The 24,585-nt window shown below is 31.9% G+C and overlaps 1 protein-coding gene and 1 long non-coding RNA gene across 4 annotated transcripts in view; one reads left to right on the forward strand and one right to left on the reverse strand.

Moving 5' to 3' along the window:
* The window catches only part of LOC127522348 (spectrin beta chain, non-erythrocytic 1), a 90,957-nt gene that overhangs the window by 9,778 nt on the left and 56,594 nt on the right, over positions 1-24,585 (forward strand). For 2 of the 3 annotated variants that reach the window (XM_051912195.1, XM_051912189.1), the window contains exon 2: positions 21,978-22,190. In XM_051912195.1, coding sequence (XP_051768155.1) covers positions 22,046-22,190 — 145 coding nt within the window. In that variant the 5' untranslated portion in view covers positions 21,978-22,045. The remainder of the gene's footprint in view (positions 1-21,977; positions 22,191-24,585) is intronic. The other variant, XM_051912190.1, reaches the window with a different exon arrangement.
* On the reverse strand, positions 945-15,156 carry LOC127522363 (uncharacterized). The gene is made up of 3 exons (XR_007932572.1): positions 14,423-15,156; positions 5,207-5,464; positions 945-2,575 (listed from the first exon to the last, which is right to left on the reverse strand). It is a non-coding gene; the product is annotated as an uncharacterized LOC127522363 (long non-coding RNA).

The raw sequence follows: 24,585 nt of genomic DNA on the forward strand, positions 1-24,585 counted from the left end.
GGTTTTTGGATAATTTAACAAGAAATATTTGAGTTTTTGCCTTTTTTTTTCTCAGGAGAAATAATAAACAGAAGATTTTAATCATTATTAAATTGCATCTAGAAGAAATAATTGAGATATTAAAGAATTTCTGATTTCAGCACAGATGTTCAAAAACATTTTTATTAAATTTTATTTTATATATATATATTTTATTTTTTAATAACACATTTCTTATGTATATGAATATATTCTCAAATATTGTTTATTTATTAATTATCATTTTATTTATGTTTTATTGTTTGCTGGCATACAGCAAAACTATAAAGCGATAAAATTGCAGTAAAATTCATTCAGTTTTGGGACAATTTAGCAAGAAATGTTTTGATATTTTGCCTTTTTTTCTCAGGAGTAATAATAAACAGAAGAAATTAATCATTAAATAATTGAGATTAAAGAATTTGATTCCAGCAAAAATGTGCAAAAACTTTATTTTCATTAAATTACATTTTATATATTTTATTTTTTAATAACACTTATATTTCTTATCTATATGAATATATTCTCAAATATTGTTTATTTATTAATTATCAATTTATTTAGGTTTTATTTTTTTTTGTTGACATGCAGTAAAACTATAAAGCGTTAAAATTGCAGTAAAATTCATTTGGTTTTGGGATAATTTAACAATAATTTTTTTTATTTCAGAGAGATTTTTTATATTTATAGTACTTATGTAAATTTATATATTTTCCAATGTTATATTAACATTTTATTGTTTTATGTGATTTTTTTTTTTGTTAACATACAATAAAAGTACAGAACAATAAAGTTTATGTTGAATATCAGCTCATATCATTTGGTTTTGGGACAATTTGTGAGTTTGTATTGAGATCTTACCTTTTTATCAGGACAAACAATAAACAGAGAAGAATTTAAGCAGAAGAAATAATTGAGATATTACAGAGATTCACTCATTTTTATTCCAGCACAGATGTGCAGAAACATCATGACATTTCCACTGAAAAGATGCATGAATGCATAAATATCAGAAATGTCTGGAAATCCATTAACTAGTGCTGTTCTCTGTGCATTCAGACGCTGATCTTGTGAATGTTAACAAATACACAGTTCTTGTTCATTTCTAAAGGACGATCTGTCGCTGTAAAATGCAAAGCAATTAAAAGCACACACAAGTTGCCATCTGCCTCCGTTTGGAGGTTTTTATCCCTCAAAATTAGATGTAAAGGAACAGACACCGCAAGCACGAATCCAGAGCATTAGAGGGCGGCTTTCAAGGTCACATGCTAATCTGTAACACCGATTTCTCTCTCTCTCTCGCTCTTCATCTCACTTTCTCTGGTGTTTTTCTCATTAATGCGTCTTCTCTGCGGGTCGTTGTGTGACTTGTATTTTCACAGCGGTGTCAAACTTGAGTATCACAGCAGAATATCCTGACAGTGAGTTCAAGCTTGAGATCCTCACATCTGTCCGAACGGGCGTATGAGACGAGCTTTCGGAAAAGATGAGGTCATCTGAAACGGACACTCGCTGGCCTCGCTCCATTTATCTCATGATTTTCCCATAGTCCCCGTGCATGACTGAAACAGGAAGTGGTCGTGCGTGTTGTGTTCAGCGAGTCTCTCGTGAGTTTGGGCTGCTGGTGATTAAAGCATCCTCTACATTTCCTTGGATGATTGTTTCGTTTGTTGCTCTGATTTATTTATTTAATTTTTTAAAAATCAACAGGATAGTGAGTTACAGTTGTTGGTAAATAGACTGATGTCTGTAGTCAGTGCTCAGATTTGCCAAGGTGTTTGATTTTTTTTTTTGATCAGATTCACCTGTAGATTTTAAGTATAAATAGTGCGTTCACAGAGAAAATTCCAAAACGAAAAGGTACACATTAAAGGGGACCTATAATGCCCCTTTCACAAGATGTAATATGTGTCTCTGGTGTCCCCAGAATGTGTCTGTGAAGTTTCAGCTCAAAATACCCCACAGATCATTTATTATAGCTTGTCAAATTTGCCCCTATTTGGGTGTGAGCAAAAACACGCTGTTTTTGTGTGTGTACCTTTAAATGCAAATGAGCTGCTGCTCCCGCCCCCTTTCCAGAAGAGGGCGGAGCTTTAACAGCTCACGCTTCGGTTGCTCAACAACAACAAAGCTGGAGAATCTCACGCAGCCAAAATGACGACGGTGTTCAGCCTTACATTGTTCAAACCGGAGTCGACACTGATGGAGAGACTCAGGAAGAACTTACAACTTGTAGATGTTTCTGAATGGTTAGTGGATATGTAATTATGTATCTAGCTGGACTCTGCGTTCAGAAATACTGATTTAGAGGGAGAGAGAGAGACATAGTAAGCACTGCATGTGTGTGAGATACAGAGCGAGAAACAAACAGTCTTGGGAGTCGTAGGAGTTTAATGACATCCAGACCTTCCCACAAAGCCATGTGTGTTTTTCAGCACACACGGGCCCCGTCTAAACGGGATGTGTTCAATTCCCGCTGTCTCCCTGCCAAAGCCCAGGGTGTGGTGAGACGACGGGGTGGATGTGGAGACACTTCAGAGTAGAGAGACTGCGGCATCTGCCAAGAGAATGAGCGTATAGAGCAAGTTATATAAGAGTAATCAACATTGCACTGTTAAAAAAAAAAAAAAAAAAAAAAAGTTTTTTTATAAATTTCATTTACTGTGTTTATCCAATTGATTTGTCCAGTGTATTTCAATTTGCAAAAAACAAAACTGTTATCACAACTTTTGGGCAGTAAGTAAAACTCAAAGAAGCCAATGCAAAAAAGAAACACAATTTATTTACAGTGTGTGAATATGCCTTTTATTAACTTTTTATTTGGCCATAAAGTTTCCAAAACCATGTTATTAGATCAGTTTTTATTAGATCGGACTTTTCATCTTGCAATTCTGGCTTTTTTCTCAGAATTGTGAGTTTATATCTTGCAATTCTGATTTTATAATATGCAATTGCGAGTTATAAAGTCAGAATTACATGTTATAAAGTCAGAATTGCAAGTTATAAAATCAGAATTGAGAATTATAAAGTCGGAATTGCGAGTTATAAAGTCAGAATTGCGAGATACAAAGTCAGAATTACATGTTATAAAGTTGGAATTGTGAGTTATAAAGTTGGAATTACATGTTATAAAGTCAGAATTGCAAGTTATAAAATCAGAATTTTGAGTTATAAAGTCGGAATTTTGAGTTATAAAGTCAGAATTGCGAGTTATAAAGTCAGAATTGCGAGATACAAAGTCAGAATTGCGAGATACAAAGTCAGAATTGCGAGTTATAAAGTCAGAATTGCGAGTTATAAAGTTGGAATTACGAGTTATAAAGTCGGAATTACATGTTATAAAATCGGAATTGCGAGTTATAAAGTCAGAATTTTTTTTATTTAGTGGCGGAAACAAGCTTCCGTTTTGCGAGTTTTGAGAGCATTGAGAAGTTTTAATAGCGTCTCTGATTTAAACTTCAGTCGCAAATTATTTCAAGCTGTCCATTTTAATAAACTGCTTCAAACATGAATTAATGCGTCATCATTCAAAAATCTTGTGTTGATTTAGTGTAAAACGGTCGGGAAACATTCCTTGATTACTTCTAACTGGATTTCTACTGCATTTTGCTTTATTAAACACACTGAATGTATTAAACACACTGAATGGGAACAAGGCTGTTGGCTTGAAATGATGGTTCATCTCATAAACATTGTTAATGCTGATGGTTCAGCTGAAAAAATGGTTATTTTGAGCTATATTCCCAGCATATGAATATGTTTTTATAGATATTTAATCAAGCACTTCTCCGTGTCGCGGAGGGAAGCGCTTTAGTATATAATATAAACATCTGGCACTTTCCTGTGACACTCTTACTATAAATGTTTAGACGTTTGCCTTTAATTGTTCGTTCCAGTGAAGATGTAGAACTCGAGAATGGTGTTAATCTTATAATGTCTTTGCCCTCTACGAAATATGTGTGTGTGTGTGTGTGTGTGTTTGGAAAAGTCAAGTTAACGAGAGCAGCGTGATCCAGGATTCGGCATGTCGAAGCACAAATCTGCTGCTTTTAAAATCACTTGGTTTGTCTTTATGAGTTTTAGTTGGTTTGGCAGAGATCAGCTTTTTAAGATGTGCTGAAGGTTGCAGTCGTTAAAAGGCCCATGAAATCTTTCCTTTGTTGACATATTAGAAAAAACAAGGAGGTCTGAAATACCTGTAGAAAGTTTATTAAAAAATATTTCATATCCCCTGATATCAAAAATGTTATACATCAATGGAGAAAGATGCTTTTGCCAATAGAATCGTGTAGTATTCTAAATGTTGATCTGCTAGAAGTTAATTTTGACGTTTTTTAGTATACTAACAAATGTAGAATTCAGAAACCCTTGTTTTTAGCGACACCTCTGGACGTTAAGTGAACTGCAGCAGTAACTTTCTGCTCGTGCTCGTGCCTCGTGCACACGTAACGTACAAGAGACTGAACGTGATTCAAGGCCGCGAGATACTCACGGCGAAGTTCTTTTCCGTTCTTTGCTTAGAAATAAAAAGAAGTTGTAAATACCTTTGCCGCGATATACTTTTAACGAACATCCTGACGGCGTCCACACTACTGAGAGCGACGGTTAGATGAATATGTAAATATTCGCGCGCTTTCCTCTAAAAAACAAAATAAACACAACAAAAATGGCAGCGGTGAGAAATCATCTGATCATAGCGATGTGGATATGTTTGAACCAGCTCTGAGATTCACCGGCATCATGTCGACAGATGAGGTAATGAAAATCACACTGTTATTATAATTTGATTATAAAGTATATTTAAGACTATAGACTATATTAGATCTGACTATGTGAGACTATAGTTTGAATTAATCCCTTTTCTTTGCATGATACACTGACATTACAGTACAGAATGGCTCTTTCGGCATTATTTTGAACGTTGGGCGTAACCGTCACTTCCTTTTGATTTTCCCGGCAAAAACGACCCGAGTCATTCACATAAAACTCAGTCTACAGACTTTCATAGACAACCTAGGAAGTCGGGGAAGGTCTCGTTTTTTTTAAAGTAAAAGCTGTTCATATATTGGCAATAAAAAAGCGATTAATACATGAACGTTCTTACATATATAGTCCTTTTAATACTTCACGCATGAATTGAAAGCTACAAAACCGTGAAGTTTGATTTGACGGAGGTCTTTAAACATACCTGAAAGCCAGCTGTAGGAATGTTTGCGAGTGGCTCGTCTTCTGTATCACATTCATCACCGATTATCAGCGACACTCCCGATTGATAACAGGGTTCAGAGAGAGCTGGAATATTCCCACACTTCACACGGACCAATGAGGTTCAGCAGCACTGATATAGAGCTGAAGTGGCTGTGATCACACCACATTCCAGAGCTGGACTTCACATGAATCTGCTTCACAAAAATCCTGACGTCTGTAGAAGGAATCTTCTTGAAACCTGTCAAGAACATGTCTAGGTCATATTTTACCCCAAAATCATAAGGAATAAATCTTTATATTTATCACAATTCAGCACTCCCAAATTATCTTTGCTGTAAAGATGGATGGATGGATGGATAGATAGATAGATGTTAATATAAAAATCATTAAAAATGTATAAAAAAAATAAAATAAAAATAAAATAAAATAAATAACTAAATATATTTAATATATAAATATTTTTTATTTTTTAAACATGACTTATAATTATTATTATTTTTGATATTTGTGCAATTTATATAGATAGATTAATGTAAATATAAAAATCGTTAAATTTATTTTTAAAAAAACATTTTAATAAAAAATAGAAAATAACAAAATAAATAACTAAATATATTTAATATCTAAATATATATATTTTAAATTCCTTATAATTTTCTTTATTTTGATATATGTGCAATTTATATAGATAGATAGATAATTGTAAATACAAAAATGATTAAAATTTATAAATATAAAAATAAATAAAAATATTAGAAAATAAGAAAATAACTATATATAAATTATTTTTATTTTTATTTATTTCTTATAATTTTATTTCTTTTGATATATGTGCAAGTTATATAAATGTATGCGGTAGAAAGATAGATGTAAATATAAAAATCATTAAAAATGTATAAATTAAAAAATAAAAAACATTTTAATAAAATTTAGAAAATAAGAAAAATAAATATATATTTAGTATATAATTTATTTTATTTTTTAAATTTCTTTTGATATATGTGCAATTTATATAAATATATGCAAAATATGATTTCTTTCTTTTAAATTTGGCATGAAATATGACCTAGACGTGTTCTTGAAATATTTTGCCATGACAGGAATAAATTACATTTGAAAATATATTCAAATAGAAAACGCTTACTTTATATTGTAATAATGTTTTGACAAATAAATGCCACATTGTTGAACAGAAGAGACCTCTTTCAAAAATATTTAAAAAATATTAATTATTCCAAACTTTTGTTATGAACTTTTTATGAAAATAAGTAAATAAATAAATATATTTAGTATATAAAATTATATTTACTTTTATTATTGTCTTATAATTTTATTTCATTTTATATATATGCAAAATATAGTTTCTTTCTTATATTTTGGGGGACCTGGACATGTTCTTGAAGGCTTTGGTGAGATTTGCTGCATAACATCTCAATTCATAGCACTGTTTGACGGGAAACTTTGGTCTCTGGTTTAGATCGAAGTCACAATGAACTGCTCTTCTGGCAAGAGCGTCTCTTTGCAAACACTTTCCAGAGTCTCTGGGCCCCAGGAAGTGATGTCATAATGGAGCTCATTCTCTGGCCAGTGTGACATTCTGAGCTAATGACATCTCCAGAGATCTAACAAAAGACAGACGGGCCATTGGATCGCTCGTCCCTGTGTGTCATGAAAACACGGACTAATTAACGCTAATTAATCAATATACAACAGCAGACACTAATGAGTATGAGTATAGAGCTATAAATGAGTGTGAAGCTCAATTCTTCCTCTGTATCTGTTTAACAGCGGCGTGACTGTAAATTGTGCAACTCAAGGTTATCTTACGGCCTGGATCAAGCGCGGGGGGATTTCTTCACTTTCCACATGTTTCTGAGACCCGACGGCTCACATCTGTTAGCCATATTTCATGCTAGCTGCACGCGTTCACATGGTTGTCGTCCATCTCGAGAAGAACTAAACAATACATAATAACAAGATCTTTTGGACCGCTGCCTCTGTAAACACAACTCTGGCAAAGCCGCAAACGAATTTGTCAACGTGAAACACAAGCAGCTGCGGCCATCAGGACTGTTGAGCTTTTTAATTACAATCATTTATGTTTTATTAATTACACGGGCATCTTTATTGGACTGGTGGTGTGAAAAGAACAACAAATGACTGGCTGCATTTCAAAATGTATACGGATTTGAGTTTTCTACTTTTCTTATGGTTAAAATGTGATACATTTCTATAGATTTTAATACATAAATAAACATATAAATACATATAAATAAATATGAATAATTTCTACTTTTCTTATGCTTATAATGTAATATCTATAGATATATATGATAAAGTTCTATTGATTTATAAAAATAACAAATTTCTGTCATTTTACATTAAAAATATTAACAATAAAAATAATATAAAATAAAAATGATATATAATTAAAATATTATATATTAAATAAACAAATATATATATATATATACAGTATATAAAATTATAATATATATATATATATATAATTAAAAAATATATATATATATATATATATATATAAAAAATAATATCTATAACATTAAAATATTTAATTTAATATATTAAATGTAGTGTATAATATATTAAATATATAACAAAATATATCATATATAATAAAATATTAAATATATAAAATACAGCAATAATATTTTATTGATAATCAACATTAATGTATTTATATCAATATATAAATATCAATTAAATATTATTTATTAATGTAATTTATATTTATATATATAATATTTTAACAATGATATCAGTAAAATATTATTGTAAATTTTATATATATATATATACTTATAATCTGATACAGTCCTATAGATTTTAATTAATAAATAAATAAATATATATATAAATGTGTTTGTGTGTCTGTGTATGTATGTATGTGTGTGTGTGTGTGTGTGTGTGTGTGTGTGTGTGTATATATATATAATATATATTACACACACACCCACACCTATTTTAAGTTATCTAGTTTGACACCAATTAGAATTTTTGGGGTATTAAAATGTGGAAAATTTAATTTCTTATAATTTGTAATTTATTATAATTTAATACATCTCTTGATATATGTGCAGATTGTAACTTTTGTAACTTTAATATTGTCAAAGTTTATTTTCTAGAACAAGGGGAATTTTTTTTTCTATACCATGCACATTTTAAAATGTCTTTCTTTTTAATGCAAACATGTGAAAATAAATAGTTTTTATTCTTCTAAACCTCTTTGTTAGATTCAGATCTGCACACACAAATGTTTTCCCAGAAGTGGGAACAGTCCAGCCCGGCATGTCAGTCATGGGAACTTAGTAACCCTTGCTAAAATGCCCAGCTTCCCTCTTGAACTTCAGGGACGCGTCCTTATTTTCCTCCATTTCCAGCTGGGAAGACGGAGGCCTGTGCTTGAGATATCCCACAAGGACAACGCTTGAGTTTATTTCTGCCATTAAGTCATCGGTCATCAGTGATGGCATCTGTGTGGGAACGTCTCTGGGCATAATAAGGGAACGGCTACAAGCACCTTGCCCATAATATGCCCACAGTCTTTTTTTTTTTTTACAGTTGGCAGAATTCCATTTCATATTCCATGCTCTGACGTCACACGTTCAGCTAATGGAGGTTATTTTGTACGTGTGAGATGTATTTATGGAGGAACCTGTTGAGGTAATGGCTTTAATCTGCGGCCTGTAATGCCTCTGATGGCTCGAGTTCTTCATAATGCAATCATACACGGTTTAGCTTCGGTTCAGCGTCAGCTAAGTGCCACGTTTACGGCTCTCATGTTTAACTGGCACCTCATGGTCAAAGTACTGCCATTTCTTCACAAAATTAAACATTTTTATAGTATAGTACCTAGATAGAAACAATTTCTGTTGTAAAAAAAGCACTACACTCTAAAAAATGACTAAAAAATCTAAACAAATTTACACAGTAAAATAAAGTTTTCCATTGAAACAGTAATATATCATAAAAATAATGCATTCTGAGTATTATTTGTCATTTTAAGAAAAGAGGCCTATAGGCTAAAACGACAAATAATATTACCCAGAATGCATTGTTTTTATGGTATATTACTGTTTCAGTGGAAATTTTTCAGTCTTAAATTTTTACAGTTATGTTTTAGTGTATACATTTTCAGTTTGCTGTTTTTTTTGTTATATAATTTAATAATTTAAGTTGTACAAATTTACATTTAATTCTACATTTATACAAAAAATACATTTTTCAATTTTTAAAATTTAATAATTTCAAATTTTAAATATATTAATACAAATTATATTATATAAATTAAATATATATATATATATATACAGAATATAAAATTATATATATAATTTAAAATCTATATATATATATATATTAAATAATTTTTTTTATATATATATATATATAAAATAGTAAAATGTTTAATTGAATATATTAAATATATAATATAATATATTAGATATATAATAAAATATATAAAAAATATATAAAATACAGTAATAATATTTTATTGATAATCAACATTGATGTATTTATATCAATATAAAAAATATCAATAATTTTATTATTGTAAAATTATACATAAATAATATTTTAATTGTATATTATAATTTTTTATAATTTTTTTAATATTTATAATTTTTAATAATGTTAGAAATTTTAAAGAAGTATAAAAGTAATAAATGTAAATTTATACAACTTAAATTTGAAAAAAAAAAAATTATATATATATATAATTATTATTATTATTATTATCTTTATCAGTTTTTGCCGGAGTATCAGAATTGGTATTGAGAATGATCAAATATAGCATCTTGTAGAATGTCAGTGGAATTAATATGGATTATTGATATTTTGGTGTCATGTCCTGTTTTGTGGTTCTGGATGATGTCCAGACCCAGTTTCTTCAATGTTTGATATCTAGAATCTTCTGACACAGGCGGCAGAACCAGATGGCGCTTCTTATTCGCTGCCGGCGCTTTCCGTTCAGCTTTGGCCACGTAGTTTCTTAGCAACCCTACAATCTACAGAAGCAGCACTGCAGATTTCACTACAGTATGAAGTTGCTCACGCGTCCTCACAGTCTTCAGGTCTCAGTGCCTGATTGTTTTGGAAAGGTTTGACCAGCTGCATTCCATCCGTACGAGTCCAGTTATGCGTCCAAACACACCCAAACTATCGCAGCCGGCCGCTGAACGAGGTGTCGCACTACAGGAGGAGAGATATTTCAGCTTTAAGAGATCCAGGCTGCATGCCACACATAGCGAGCGGTTGGCCGTTTGAGAGAGATCTGGTGGAGAGGAGCGTTTGGCTCCTGCTGTGTTCTGCAGTGATGCTGCAGCATGTGTGTGTGGGTGTTTGCAGACGTGTGTGTGCGTGGGCTGCGCTGAGGTGGAGGGGTTCAGCAGAATGAAGGATTCGGCCCACTCCTCCATCAGCGGGGCAGTGTAGTGTCAGAGTAACCTAGGCAACCCATTGTGAACCCGAGCAGCAGTCCTGTCCCACGCACAATCCTACGGCTCTCTCCCTCACAAATATTACCATGGCAACCATAGTTTCTGCCAGAATTCCATAGTTACTATAATTATTAGTGCTTTCTGAAAAGGCATCATCACTACTGCTATTGCTCAGTAATATTTCCTTCTGAAAACGTAAAACTCAAATTGATATAAAATCTTAAATTAATGTGATCTTTTTCAAACACATCTTTTCCTTATCTTTTGTTTTTTATTTGTGTATGTATATATATGTACTTACAAAAATATGCATATATATATATATATATATATATATATATATATATATATTAGTTTTCAGTTTGCTGCTGTTTGTACTTTTTGTTATATTTTAATCTGTTTAATCGCAAATAATCGATTTGACAGCACTAATTATATATGCATGTATTCTGGATTTTTTTCAATTTTTAAAAAAAAAACAATATTAATAAAACTATATATCATTAGATATACAGTAGTAATATTTTAATAATTTAAATTGATGTATTTGTATCAGTTTGTAAATATTTGTGTGTATAAATATATATACACATTTACAAAGTTTTGTTGGATGCGATTAGTCGAATTGACAGCACTAATTATATATGCATGTATTTAATATTTATATATTTATGCTAGATGCGATTAATCGCGATTAGTCGAATTGACAGCACAAATTATATATGCATGTATTTAATATTGATATTTATGCTAGATGCGATTAATCGCGATTAGTCGAATTGACAGCACTAATTATATATGCATGTATTTAATATTGATATTTATGTTAGATGTGATTAATCGCGATTAGTCGAATTGGCAGCACTAATTATATATGCATGTATTTAATATTGATATATTTATGCTAGATGCGATAAATCGATTTGACAGCACTAATTACATATGCATGTATTTAATATTGATATTTATGCTAGATGTGATTAATCGTGATTAATCGATTTGACAGCACTAATTATATATGCATGTATTTAATATTGATATATTTATTAGATGCGATTAATCGATTTGACAGCACTAATTATATATGCATGTATTTAATATTGATATATTTATTAGATGCGATTAATCGATTTGACAGCACTAATTATATATGCATGTATTTAATATTGATATATTTATGTTAGATGTGATTAATCAATTAATCGCGAATAATCAATTTGACAGCACTGATTTTATATATTTATGTATATATGTATTTAATATTGATATATTTTTATTGCTATTCATATTTTTTTGCAAGTACTAATTAATTATGGTATCATATAGTAACATGATACTTTACCATGGTACTGAATGTTTACTTTTTTACATGGCACTCCAAAATACACTTACAAAAAAGTACCATGCTATTTTGGACATGTACTGTGGTAATCTTACAAGTACCACGGTGTATTTTAAAGTACCATAGTATTACCATCTGAAACATCACTGTACCATGGTACCGCTGTAGTACTTTTTTGCTGTTGTTGTTGGTTAATGCTCAATAGTTTCTGTCAAAATACAATATTTACTTCAGTAAAATTGTGGTAAATGTGTGGTAAAACACCACTATAATCAAATATTAAAATGACTTACTCTGTTTAAACGGGTGATTCATTTACAGTAATTTGATTCATTTGCAGTCATCTCACTGTGGTAAATAAGGTATTTTGGTGGAAACTATTGACTGACTAACAAAAAAATTGTTTTTTCATGGCTTTATGGACATTGTACCATGTTAATGTTTTATGGACATGATGGCACAAAACTGTAAAATGGAAAATATCTGTAGGATCAATAAGTATTCTATGAAAGCATTTCCCTCCTCCTATAGTAAATAATGTATGTGGATTTGAAGTATTCACGTTCAGCGAGGATGAACTCACAGGAATGGAGCTGTTATGAAACTGGTGTGTTTCTGGAGAGCGGCGTACTCTATCTTATACAGAGAAACACATTAACAGGGTCCAGACAGCTTTATGTGACAATGAGAAAAAGACGTATTGTGCCGGAGTTTGATGGCTTTCCACACAATGAGGCTCTTTCACTCATTTGGAAACACTGGGGTTTCCGAGGACGCTGGGTGCCATGGTGATTCCACACATCAGCGCTTAGAAATGTGTGAAGAAAAGAAGGGAAACATGTATGGCTTATAGTTCAGACCAAAGTCAAAGACAAAAAATAGGAAATTATATTTTGCTTTATTATTTTGCATTAAGAACCATTTCGTTGTGCATTATTATTTTTGTGTATTGATATATTTTATTGTGCATAAACACTAATGCGAATTATACATAGTACAGAAAGTATACATTGTGGTAGCATTTGTAGTATTCAATGGAATCTATTTTGATTTTATACTTAATATTGTATTTTATGTTATTTTAATTTAATTTTATTTGTTATATTATTTTGTTTGTTTTATATATTATTTTTTATTTAATTTTTTTATATTTAATATTTTTTATTTTATTATTTTTTTTAATGGAAATAAAAATTAAACCAAAATTGAAAAGCAAGTGCTCAACCAACTGTAGAGGAAGCTCAACTAAGAAAAAACTTTTCCACATTTCGACCCGCTTTAGGGCCTTTATATTTAGTTTGAGTTAGGGTTAGGGTTGCACTTTTTTTCTAGAGTTAAATAAAAATAATCTCACAATACCAAAAAAATCGTAAAGGTTAAGGTCCTTAAAAAATGCAGAAATATTTTTTTCTTTTAATTTGGGGTGTAAATGTAATGCATTAATATATTTTATTGTGCATTGCATTATTTTAAACACAATTAAGCAAATTTTTCACCCTAAATTCTGACTGTAATGCAAATTATACATAGTACACAAAGTATACATCATGGTAGCATTTGTAGTGCTCAATGTAATTTATATTGATTTTATTTTATTTATTTGTTATATTTAATATTATGTTTTGTATTTTTTAATTTTAATTTAATTTTATTTATATTTATAAATATGTTTTTTATATTTAATATTGTATTTTATATAGTATTTTAATTTTATTTATTTAATATTTAATATTATTTTTTTTATTTAATATTGCATTTTATATAGTGTTTTAATTTTATTTTTTATATTTAATATTGTATTAGTTTTAATTGAATTTTACTGTTATATTTAATATTTTATATAGTATTTTAATTTAATCTTTTATATTTAATATTGTATTTTATATATTAGTTTTAATTGAATTTTACTTGTTATATTTAATATTTTATATATCATATTTTTTATTTAATATTGTATTTTATATAGTATTTTAATTAATTTTTTTATATTTAATATTTAATATTTTATATATTATTTTTATTATTTTATTTTATTTTAATGGAAATAAAAATTTAACCAAAATTGAAAAGTAAGTGCTCAACCATCTGTGGAGGAAGCTCAACTCAAAAAATCAATTTCCGCTCTAGAAAAAAGTGCAACGCTCACTCTACAAACATAAATAGAAACTTTATTTCTTTTAAAGCACTGACGTTTCCACCCGCTTCAGGGCCTTTATATTTAGTTTGAGTTAGGGTTAGGGTTGCGCTTTTTTCAAGAGTTAAATAAAAACAATCTCACAATCCCAAACAATCTTAAGGGTTAAGATCCTGAAATTATGAGGTATAAATGTGATCTGGACATGTCTTTGTGAGCGTCACCCTGTCAAACTCCAACACACGTGCTGAATCTTACCGTGATAGTAAATCCACACCGATGCGTTTCAAGCTTTTACAGTTGACATCTGGGTCACACAGCGTTCACTGTAAATCCCTGGAGATCCGGTCTGCTGCTGCCTCTATGAAAAACACATTCATTAGCTAAAGGCCAGTCTTTGTTTTCATGCAACACCGCCCCCTGCTGGAGGTCACATGCCTCGGCTTCAGTCTCAGTGTGTCAGATGAGATGAGAATGCCTTCAGCTCGAGCTTTTATGCATCTCCCACCATGACTCTTGGCTCGAGTCGAGACGCAAAAACACAAGGCTGTCATAACACGTCGAAGGCCTGATCCGTCACGGCCGCGCCGCGATCATGAAATCTCTCTCGGTTGGCCGAGCAGGGGTCGTTCTGCCCTGAGAACCATCTGCATGACATACTTTGGCCGGAGATGAAGTTTCCGGATTCATAATGGCTGCTTTACTGTGTTTTGACTGTTTGACTGTTTCCACCTCATGGGGAGAGAGAAGGAAACAGAGGGCATTCATGAGTGTTATCCGTATCCCAGCGTTCATTTCCTGCAGATGATAGGGTGGGCGGAAACACTGGCAGGGTAAATGGAGGCCGTCATGATTGTGTCCTAATGACTTCACTGCTGATCGGCACTCATGCGTCCATTTTAACACGGGATCGATCAGGGATATGAATCTCAGGGCCGGGTTCTTGAAAAGCTTTTAAAGCTTTTCTAAATATGTATACAAAACTAATCCATTATAGGCATCTTCTTAGAAGCAGTTTGATCAGGAAATGACCTTGAGATGCCTCAGAAAAATGCCAAAGCTTATTTTTGAATAAAAATCAATACTTTTATTCATAAAAGGATGCATAAAATTGATCAAAAGTGACAGTAAAGACATTTATAATGCTACAGAAGATTATATTTCAAATAAATGCTGTACTTTTGAACTTTCTATTCATCAAAGAATCCTGAAAAAAATCTGTTTTCAACATTGATAATAATCATAAATGTTTCTTGAGAATCAAATCAGCATATTAGAATGATTTCTGAAGGATCATGTGACACTGAAGACTGGAGTAATGATGCTGAAAATTCAGCTTTGATCACAGGAATAAATTACAATTTACTTTATATTCACATAGAAAACAGTAGTTTTAAATTGTACAAATATTTCACAATTTTTACTGTATTTTTAAACAATTTAATGCAGCCTTAGTGGGCAGAAAATTCAGATTTGATCACAGGAATAAATTACATTTTACAATATATTCACATAGAAAACAGCTGTTTTAAATTGTAAAAATATTTCACAATTTTTACCGTATTTTTGATCAAAGAAATACAGTCTTGGTAAGCAGAAGAGGCTTCTTTCATAAACATAAAAAACAATCTCCCAGACCCCAAACTTTCTGTGATTTTTAGCATGTAAGTCATGTGACCTGTTACAGCCAATCCGCTTTTAAGCAGAGCTGACAGTCAGTCCATGGCAAAAACAAGTGCGTTTGATCTGACTCAGCAGTTTGTGCAGATTGTTTATCAGCGTAACGTCGAAGCAATTTGATATAAGATCCTCATACTGTTGTTTACCAGCTAATTGAATCAGTGGAGAGAAATGGAGGGAGAAATAGAGCGTAATGGTCTTTCAGAGGAAGAGAGGACGCAGTGCATCAGAAAGCTTATGATTATGATGACTTGATTATGATATTGTTTTAAAACCTAGTGAGCTGCCTTCTGAGGGAACATCTGAACTGAAATGGAAGCTTTTAAGTGCAAAGATTGAATAGATTTAGCCTTAGCATATTGCAGAGCTAACGATGCAATACTTAAATAAGCAATTTAGATGATCTGAAACGCTACCTCTGTAGGTTTCAGGCCAGATCTTGTGCTTTAATGCGGTTTGTCCCAGCAGCCTCTGGGTGTGTGCCAGTGCTATAAAAAGCTCTGCAGACAGGACTAGCGCAGCTCTGTGTACATGCTAGCGCCAGCTTTGACCTCAGCAGTATGGGAGCGATGCTGACACTGTTAGCCGTTAGCTCGCTCACAAGCCCTGGTCTTAGGATCGTCTTTCAGACAATATCACGCTCGAATCCTCAGGATGATGTCGACCTTGAGTCACGGACTGGTGGAACTAAGGTTTAGAAAGGATATCAGATGGTATTTTGATAACAGTATCCATATGCTGTAATTACTGTAATTTCTAGATTAGCTGTTCATGTCTTTGGAATTATGCATTTCTATGGCAACACTATCAATGCCTAAATGAATCTGCAATGGTCACATGGTACAAGTCAGAGCTCTTTGAAAATTCCCAGCTTACAAGTTGTAATTACGAGCTCTACAAGGACACAAACGCTTTAAAATCTCGTAATTACGGTAATTATGACATGCCGTGAATGCACCTATGTCATTGATTTTTGACCCAAGGTACCATGGTAATTTTTTTTTAAACATGGTATTTACATTTTATCATCAACAAATCAGTGTTGTTATTGTTAACTAAAACTAAAATGATAAAAAAAAAAAAAAATCGGCAGTTAAAATGATTAAAAACAGTTTTTGGAGATTGAAATAAAGCATAAAATAAAATGAAAAATAAATATTATGAAAAACTTGAAATGTGACCTTGGCAATTAACTGTAGTTGAAGTACAAAAATTACTACAACAGAAATAAAAAATAAATTAAAACTATACAAAAATATGTGAAAAAAATGAATAAAAATGATGACAACATTACTAAAACTAATATAAAAATTAATTAAAGCTAATAGAAATATTTTAAAAGCAAAAACTAATAAAAATGACAAAATCACATTACTAAATTTAAAATGAAAACTGAAAATGTAGCTATTTCAAAATATTAATAAATACTATAACAGTATATAAATAATACTGAAATATCACTGGAAAAAAATGATGCATTGTTTGAGAAATAATAGTACACTAATATATATATATTATATATATATATATATATATATATATTTATTTTTTTGCTATATATACATGCATCATATACAGTCAAACCAAAATTTATTCAGACACACCTTGAACATTTCATTCATTAATTCAGTTTATTCACTACAGTTTAAAAAAATGGTAATAAAATATGACAAGATCTCAGAGTTAAACTGTGTCAGAAAAAATAATCTTAATTATGTCAGATAACACTTAAGCAAAACATGGTCAATGAATAATTTTTGGTTCCAAAATTTTATCAATTTTACTGGTAGTCCACTGTATGAAGAATTTTTGGGTATAATATGTCACCGTTTACTTTATTTTGCTATCCTCATTTACATAAATTAACTATAGTGTCCTGAACCCACTAGTAAAAATATATAAAAAATGTCTGAATAATTTTTGGTTTGACTGTATGTATATATATATATATATATATATATATATATATAATATACAGTGGTATAACTTTATATAACTTTATAACTTTATACATGGTATAACTTTATGCTAAAACCACAGAACTTTATTTGCAAGATGAACTCTATATCAACGTTAAGTTGCACAGACAGTTGCGTGGGTTTTTGTGTTGTGTTGTGTGTGTGTGTTTTGGAGTCAGAGAGTCGGTAATGATGCATCAGTGCTCAGGCCGAAGCTTTTACTGCAGAGGACAGACGCTCGCTTGACTTAGTGTATCCGAGAGACGCCGGAAAATCAATAAGATATGTGCGTCTTGACTTTGAGCCAGACAAGCCCGTCCGCCCAGCTGACGTATTGACACGAGAATGTCTCCTGATGCGTCACATGCTGTCTTTACTGCACCGAGGATCTGCGTTTTCCTTAATATAATGTGCATTTAGAAGTTCATTTTAAATTGAGATTTTAAGGGTGTGCATTTTGTATAATATTTTCCCTTACAAAAAGTTCCATGGTATTACCATAAAAATGTGGAAAACACTCTGTAGTGTCATTTAAATAGTATACGAATAAAATGAATATACTCGGACATGTACAAAAATAATTTTATTTATTTATGCATTGTTTCTACACTTGTTTTTTTTAGTGTACTTTATTTTGGATTCTGTGTTGGATTGTGATTTCTAGCACATTTGTACTAATGTAAGATAGAAATACCATGTTTTGGACATCGTGATGTCATTTTTTTTTTATCATTTAAAAGCCTATATAAATGCAGTAATTACAAGAAAATACCATTGGATATGGTACCAATTGTTTTTTAAATGCCATATTACATAAAATTCAGTACCATGCACTATCAGAGTTGTATTACCATCTGATATCATCATTAAACCACGGTACTAATACTTTTCATAAGAGGTATGTTAATGTGATATATATTGTTTTGAATACATTTGAATGGCGAAGAAATCACTGAAATGTATTGTGGATCATTAGTGTCTTTTTTGGTAGGCTATAGCTTGATAAAAGTCCTGCTCAGCATTTCACAAAATGGAGGAAAAATAGATCTATGTTATAGTATGTCTTTATGTAGATACGCTACTTTTAATAAAGGAGAAGGCTTGTTCGCTCGTGACACATAAAAGACGCGCGTTTGTCGCCACCTTCTGGCGTAAATATGTCTCTGAACGACTCTTTTTGGTGAACGGAATCAAATGACTCGAATCACTAAGATGAAGCAAAATTTCCACCATGTGCCGTCCTCAGACTGAATTATGCCTTTTTATGGCAATATTATCAATGCTGAAATGAATCTGCGATGGTCACGTGGTACAAGTAGGAGATCTCCGAAAATTCCCAGTTTACAAGTTGTAATTATGAGCGCTATGAGGACGTGAACGCTTTTTACAACAAAAGAGGACACCAACAACACGCTGACAGACAAGACAGAGCAGGTTAGGCTACTTTTGATATTAATCAGTCTCAGCTTTCACATTCTGTCGATTTTATTACAAAAATAAAGCAATAAATACCGTTCAGTGTGACGCGAGTCACGTGACAGATCGCCGTAGTAGCGCCTCAGTTCAAACGGCTCGTGAACCGATCATCTCTTCCTCTTTATTACTAGTTTTAACACCAAATAAACATCAGAAGTTATGTTGAAAGATACAGTACAGCTTACTGAAATGAATCATGTCCCATGTAATGGTTCAGTAAGTGTTTCAAACGTGGAAAGACGTCAACTTGTGAACAATATAAGCCAATCAAGCATGTTAGCAAGAAAAACGAACTCTAGCAAAGAGCATTTTGCTAAATATATGCGCTATATTACATATTTTTACTCGTTTTATATCATTAAAAATATTAGGTATAACATTATTATAAACCCGAATTGTATAAAAATTAGTTGTTAATTTTAACCTTTATTAATAATACCATCTGTCAGGTTTATCTGTATGTTTACAGCATCTGTTGAGAGAGATTAGTTTTTTCAATGAGAAAAATTAACATGTAGGCCCCACTGGTATCTGATATTTAGCCAAATGAATCAATATTGAATCAAAATGAGAATCGAATCGCAAGCTTATGAATCGAATCACCCACCCATCCATAATTCTCTCTCCAATCTAAACTCAAACATTGGCTGCCCTGATTTACTATATCTTTTTATGGCAGAAATTAAGAGTAGTATGTGGTTCTAAATTCAGCATTTGTCCTTTCTTTCTGTCATCTTGACGTTCTGCTCAGGTACTCAGTCTGAACCTGAATCTCCCGGCTCTTCAGAAGCCCGTCCCTGTGGCACAGTTATATTTAGCAGACTTCCACTAGCAGTTTCTGGGACACGGGTGTTACTCTCACTACAAAAATGCCCTGGAAACTCTCCGTTCGTTTAAGAAACGCTCCATACAAGCACCACACTATAAGATTTTAGCGCCGCTCCTGCGCGACTGAAAGACTCTGTTTCATGTGGGAGGTGTTTGAAGAAAAACATCTCACAGGAGCACAACCGCAGGCAACCCAAGCCTTATGGTAGCAATTAGAAAGATAAATGCTGTGTGCAGGAACGTTTTCACACTGAAAAGCATTGCATTTCAGGGTGTTTTTGTGCAGTTTGGCATCACCCAGTCTTCGTGCACACGAAAGTATTTACTGATGTCATCACGCTGAGATGCACTCATGCATTTGAGACTGCTGATTTCAATTAGGAACGGGCGGGAGAAACTCTTGGCGAGGAAACTTACGTTATTGTAGTTCTGCCAGGAGCCTGATCGGTTATCTCATGGGTGAGGAACGTCACATGATTGTGCTTGTCTGTGGATTTGGGGTAAGACATTACAGGGGCAGTTCTCAAGGATGTCCAATAGGTGGCAGTAGGTCCTTAAAGCACAAAGATGTGCATCCGTGTCAAGTGTTGATGGATGAATGTTGAAGCAGCTCTCTTTAAGATGGAGAGGGAGGAAGGGTTGATGGGAAACAAGTGCTGTCTCTTTGCAAAGGTCAGCAGAGCCAAATGAACAATTAAAGCCTCATTTAGACCCAGATTAACTCAGAGTCACTGATTAACAGTGGAAAACACATTTTTTAAATTGTTCTCTCTCTCTCTCTCTCTCTCCCTCTCTCTCTCTTTTTTTTTTTTTACTAGTCAACTTGAAGCCTCCATTTTATTTACTACTGTTAGACTTTCCTGGTATTCTTTGTGATCTTTTTATCATTGCACGTTATTTCAAAGTAAAATAAAAAATAAAAATACCAAAAACAAATCCTTATAATTAAAAAATAATTGTAATCATCTTTACTTTGTAATCATTGAATGTGAAATATTTTCCTCCTTTTTCTGATTTTTTTCTAAAAAAAATAAAAAAAAATAATTATATATATATATATATATATAATTAAAAAATAATTTTAATAGTTACTTTGTAATCAATAAACGTGATATATTTTTGTCCTTTTTCTGTGTTTAAAAAAAGAAAAAGAAAAAAAAAATATATAAATATATATTCCGTTCCACATACATTTATATATGGAAAATGAGGGAACAAATAATACATATTGTGTCATTAAAATGTGATAATCTTTTACTCCTTTTTCTGATTGAATATCTAATAAAAAAACAAATATATACATATAAACATAAAAATATATAGATATATATAGATGTGTGTGTGTGTGTGTGTGTGTGTGTGTGTGTTTGTGTGTGTATATATATATATATATATATATAATATAATATTTTTAATAATCTTTACTTTGTAATCATTAAATGTGATATTTTTCTGTGTGTAAAATATATATATATATGTGGGAAATGAGGAAAAAATACTCCTTTTTCTGGTTGAATATCTAATAAAAAGACAAATACATATATAGGTAGATAGATAGAGATATATATATAGATATATGTGTGTTTGTATGTATATACTGCAGAAGTAAAATGGGTTGCAAACATTTCTTTTTGACTAATTTAATGTTTTCATGCATTCTTGGTTCAGTTTAACCTCATTTTTACCATATTTAAATCCATTATACACAATTCAACTGATTTTCTTCCACAATCATAGAGCAAATGTGATTAAAAAAGAGTAAAGATTCATTGCGGGTGTGTGTTACCATCTCCGTGATTTATCTAAAATATCCTAAATGAGCTGTAATTCTCCCTAACTATAATGACCTTTGACCGCTCTGTCTCTTTCAGCAGGGCTTCAGAGGAAGCCGCCCATGAGGAAGTGTGAACGGTGAAAAGCCGAAAGGTCAGAGGTCAGGATGACGACAGTAGCCGCAGAATTCGACCACATGGACATCCAGCAGACATACCAGGACAGTGTCAACAACCGCTGGGAGGACGAATGGGACAATGAGAACAGCTCGGCGCGATTATTCGAGCGCTCTCGCATCAAGGCTCTGGCTGGTGAGTAGGAATCACAAACCTGGTGTACATCTGATGACGCTGATCAGTCAGGTTTAAATAGATGAACTTCTTATGGAGCTTGACAGAGAGAAACAAAGAGAGAGGTAATTATCCTCAGCAGAAGTGTTTTTGTTCAGCGCTCTTCTCAGCTATTCTGTGTTTTCGGGTTTGAATAGCTAACTAGTGCTTGATAACGCGACGCCCACTCGCACATGACATGCGGTGATTTTGTGCGTAGGAGAGCTGCAGCAGAAAGAAAGTGGGTGTAAGTTCACACTTTCTCTGCTCCTTCTGAAGCTCCCACACCATTTCAGATTCACAGCGAAACCCTCGAGCCCACAGACGAACTCGGGACGCTACAGGAAACTGTACATGTTACATAAAATCTATATGGAAGCTGGATGATGTTTTATTCACGAGTTGAATTTTTAATGCAGTTCCTATAGAAGCTGATGTAGGAAGGGTTTTTCTAAATGGGAATGCTCCTTTTGTAGGGTACTTAAACACTATGATGGAACATTTGATGGATAATAATGAAAATTGCCATTAGTCAATGGATGCTTATCCATATCAGAGAGCGTCATAACAGAAGCTAATTAAATTTCTCAATTTGTAGGTGCATGATAAAGCATAACGTAGATATACAAGTAAAAATAATATACACTTTCGTCCAAACGTTTGGGGAAAGAAGTCTCTTCTGCTCACCAAGGCGGCATTTATTTGATCAAAAAATACAGTAAAAATAGCGAAATATTATTGAAATTTAAAATAGCTGTTTTCTATGTGAATATATAGTAAAATGTAATTTATTTCTGTGATCAAAGATGAATTTTCAGCATCATTACTCCAGTCTTCAGTGTCACATGATCCTTCAGAAATCATTCTAATATGATGATTTAATGCTCAAGAAACATTTATGATTATTATCAGTGTTTGTGGAAACCATGATGCATTTAATTTTTCAGGATTCTTTGATGAATATAACGTTCAAAAGAAAAGCATTTATTTGAAATGTAAATTTTCTGTAACAATGTAAAAGTCTTTACTGTCAATTTTAATCAGTTTAATGCATCCTTGTAATATTTAAATGTTTATAAACTGTCCCCAAACTTTTGAACATTGTATGTTTAATTATTTAACTTATTTTATAATATATAGTTTAAAAAATGTAAAAAAATAAGTTTTGGATCGGTAAGATTTTTAATGTTTTTAAAAGAAGTCTCTTATGCTCACCAAGGCTGCATTTTTTTGATCAAAAATGCAGTAAAAATTGTGAAATATTTTTACAATGTAAAACAGCTGTTTTCTATGTGAATATATAGTAAAATATAATTTATTCCTGTGATCAAAGCTGAATTTTCTGCTCACCAAGGTTGCATTTATTTGATCAAAATACAGTAAAAATTGTTAAATATTATTCAAAATTTAAAATAACTGTTTTCTATGTGAATATATAGTAAAGTGTAATTTATTTCTGTGATCAAAGCTGAATTTTCAGCATCATTACTCCAGTCTTCAGTGTCACATGATCCTTCAGAAATCATTCTAATATGATGATTTGCTGATCAAGAAACATTTATGATTATTATCAATGTTGAAAACAACAGTTTTTTGTGTAACCTGTGATACATTTTGCCTTTTAGGTTCAAAATTTTAAAAGAACAGCATTTATTTGAATCTTTTGTAACATTGTAAAGTCTTTACTGTCACTTTTGATCAATTTAATGCATCCTTGGTAAATAAAGTATTAATTTCTTTCAAAAAAAGAGAGCATATCTTTATATATATATATATATATATATATATATATATTTTATAGAAGCTTGTTTCCTCCACAGAATAAAATTCTCACAATTCAGAGTTTTATATCTCATAATTCTGAGAAAAAAATAGCAAGTTTTAAACTCAGAAATGCAGAATTGCAAGATTTAAACATCCGCATCATTCCACCTCAACCCCTTTATAGTTCTCACCGTGGGGTTTCACTGTATTTCTCTCTTCGTATAATTTATTCCTGTAATACCTTGGATGACAGTAGCATATTTCCCTCCTCTGTTTTCCATCATGTTCTCCAAGCGTCATGCGTTTGAGTTGCTGTGTTTACAGAGGTGTGATGTTGTTTATGAGCGCTGGCGGCTGCCGCAAGGAGCCGAGCGTTAAAGTGAGCTGGACGAGTGAGGGCTGTTATTCTCTCGGGGTGGTAGAGCTTAAACAGACAGACCTTATAGGCCTGTCCGCTCTCGCTGAGACTCACTTAGATACTTCAGGGATAAAGAAGATGGAACATAAAACAGAAATATAAAATCTCTTCCTTTCTCTTTTGCTGCCAAAACCCACAAACCATTTCTGGAGTTGTAAAAAGCCCCCAGCATTCCAGTAAAGCATCCTACGTTTC

Source organism: Ctenopharyngodon idella, chromosome 11 (genome assembly GCF_019924925.1).
Source record: "Ctenopharyngodon idella isolate HZGC_01 chromosome 11, HZGC01, whole genome shotgun sequence".
Taxonomy (NCBI): domain Eukaryota; kingdom Metazoa; phylum Chordata; class Actinopteri; order Cypriniformes; family Xenocyprididae; genus Ctenopharyngodon; species Ctenopharyngodon idella.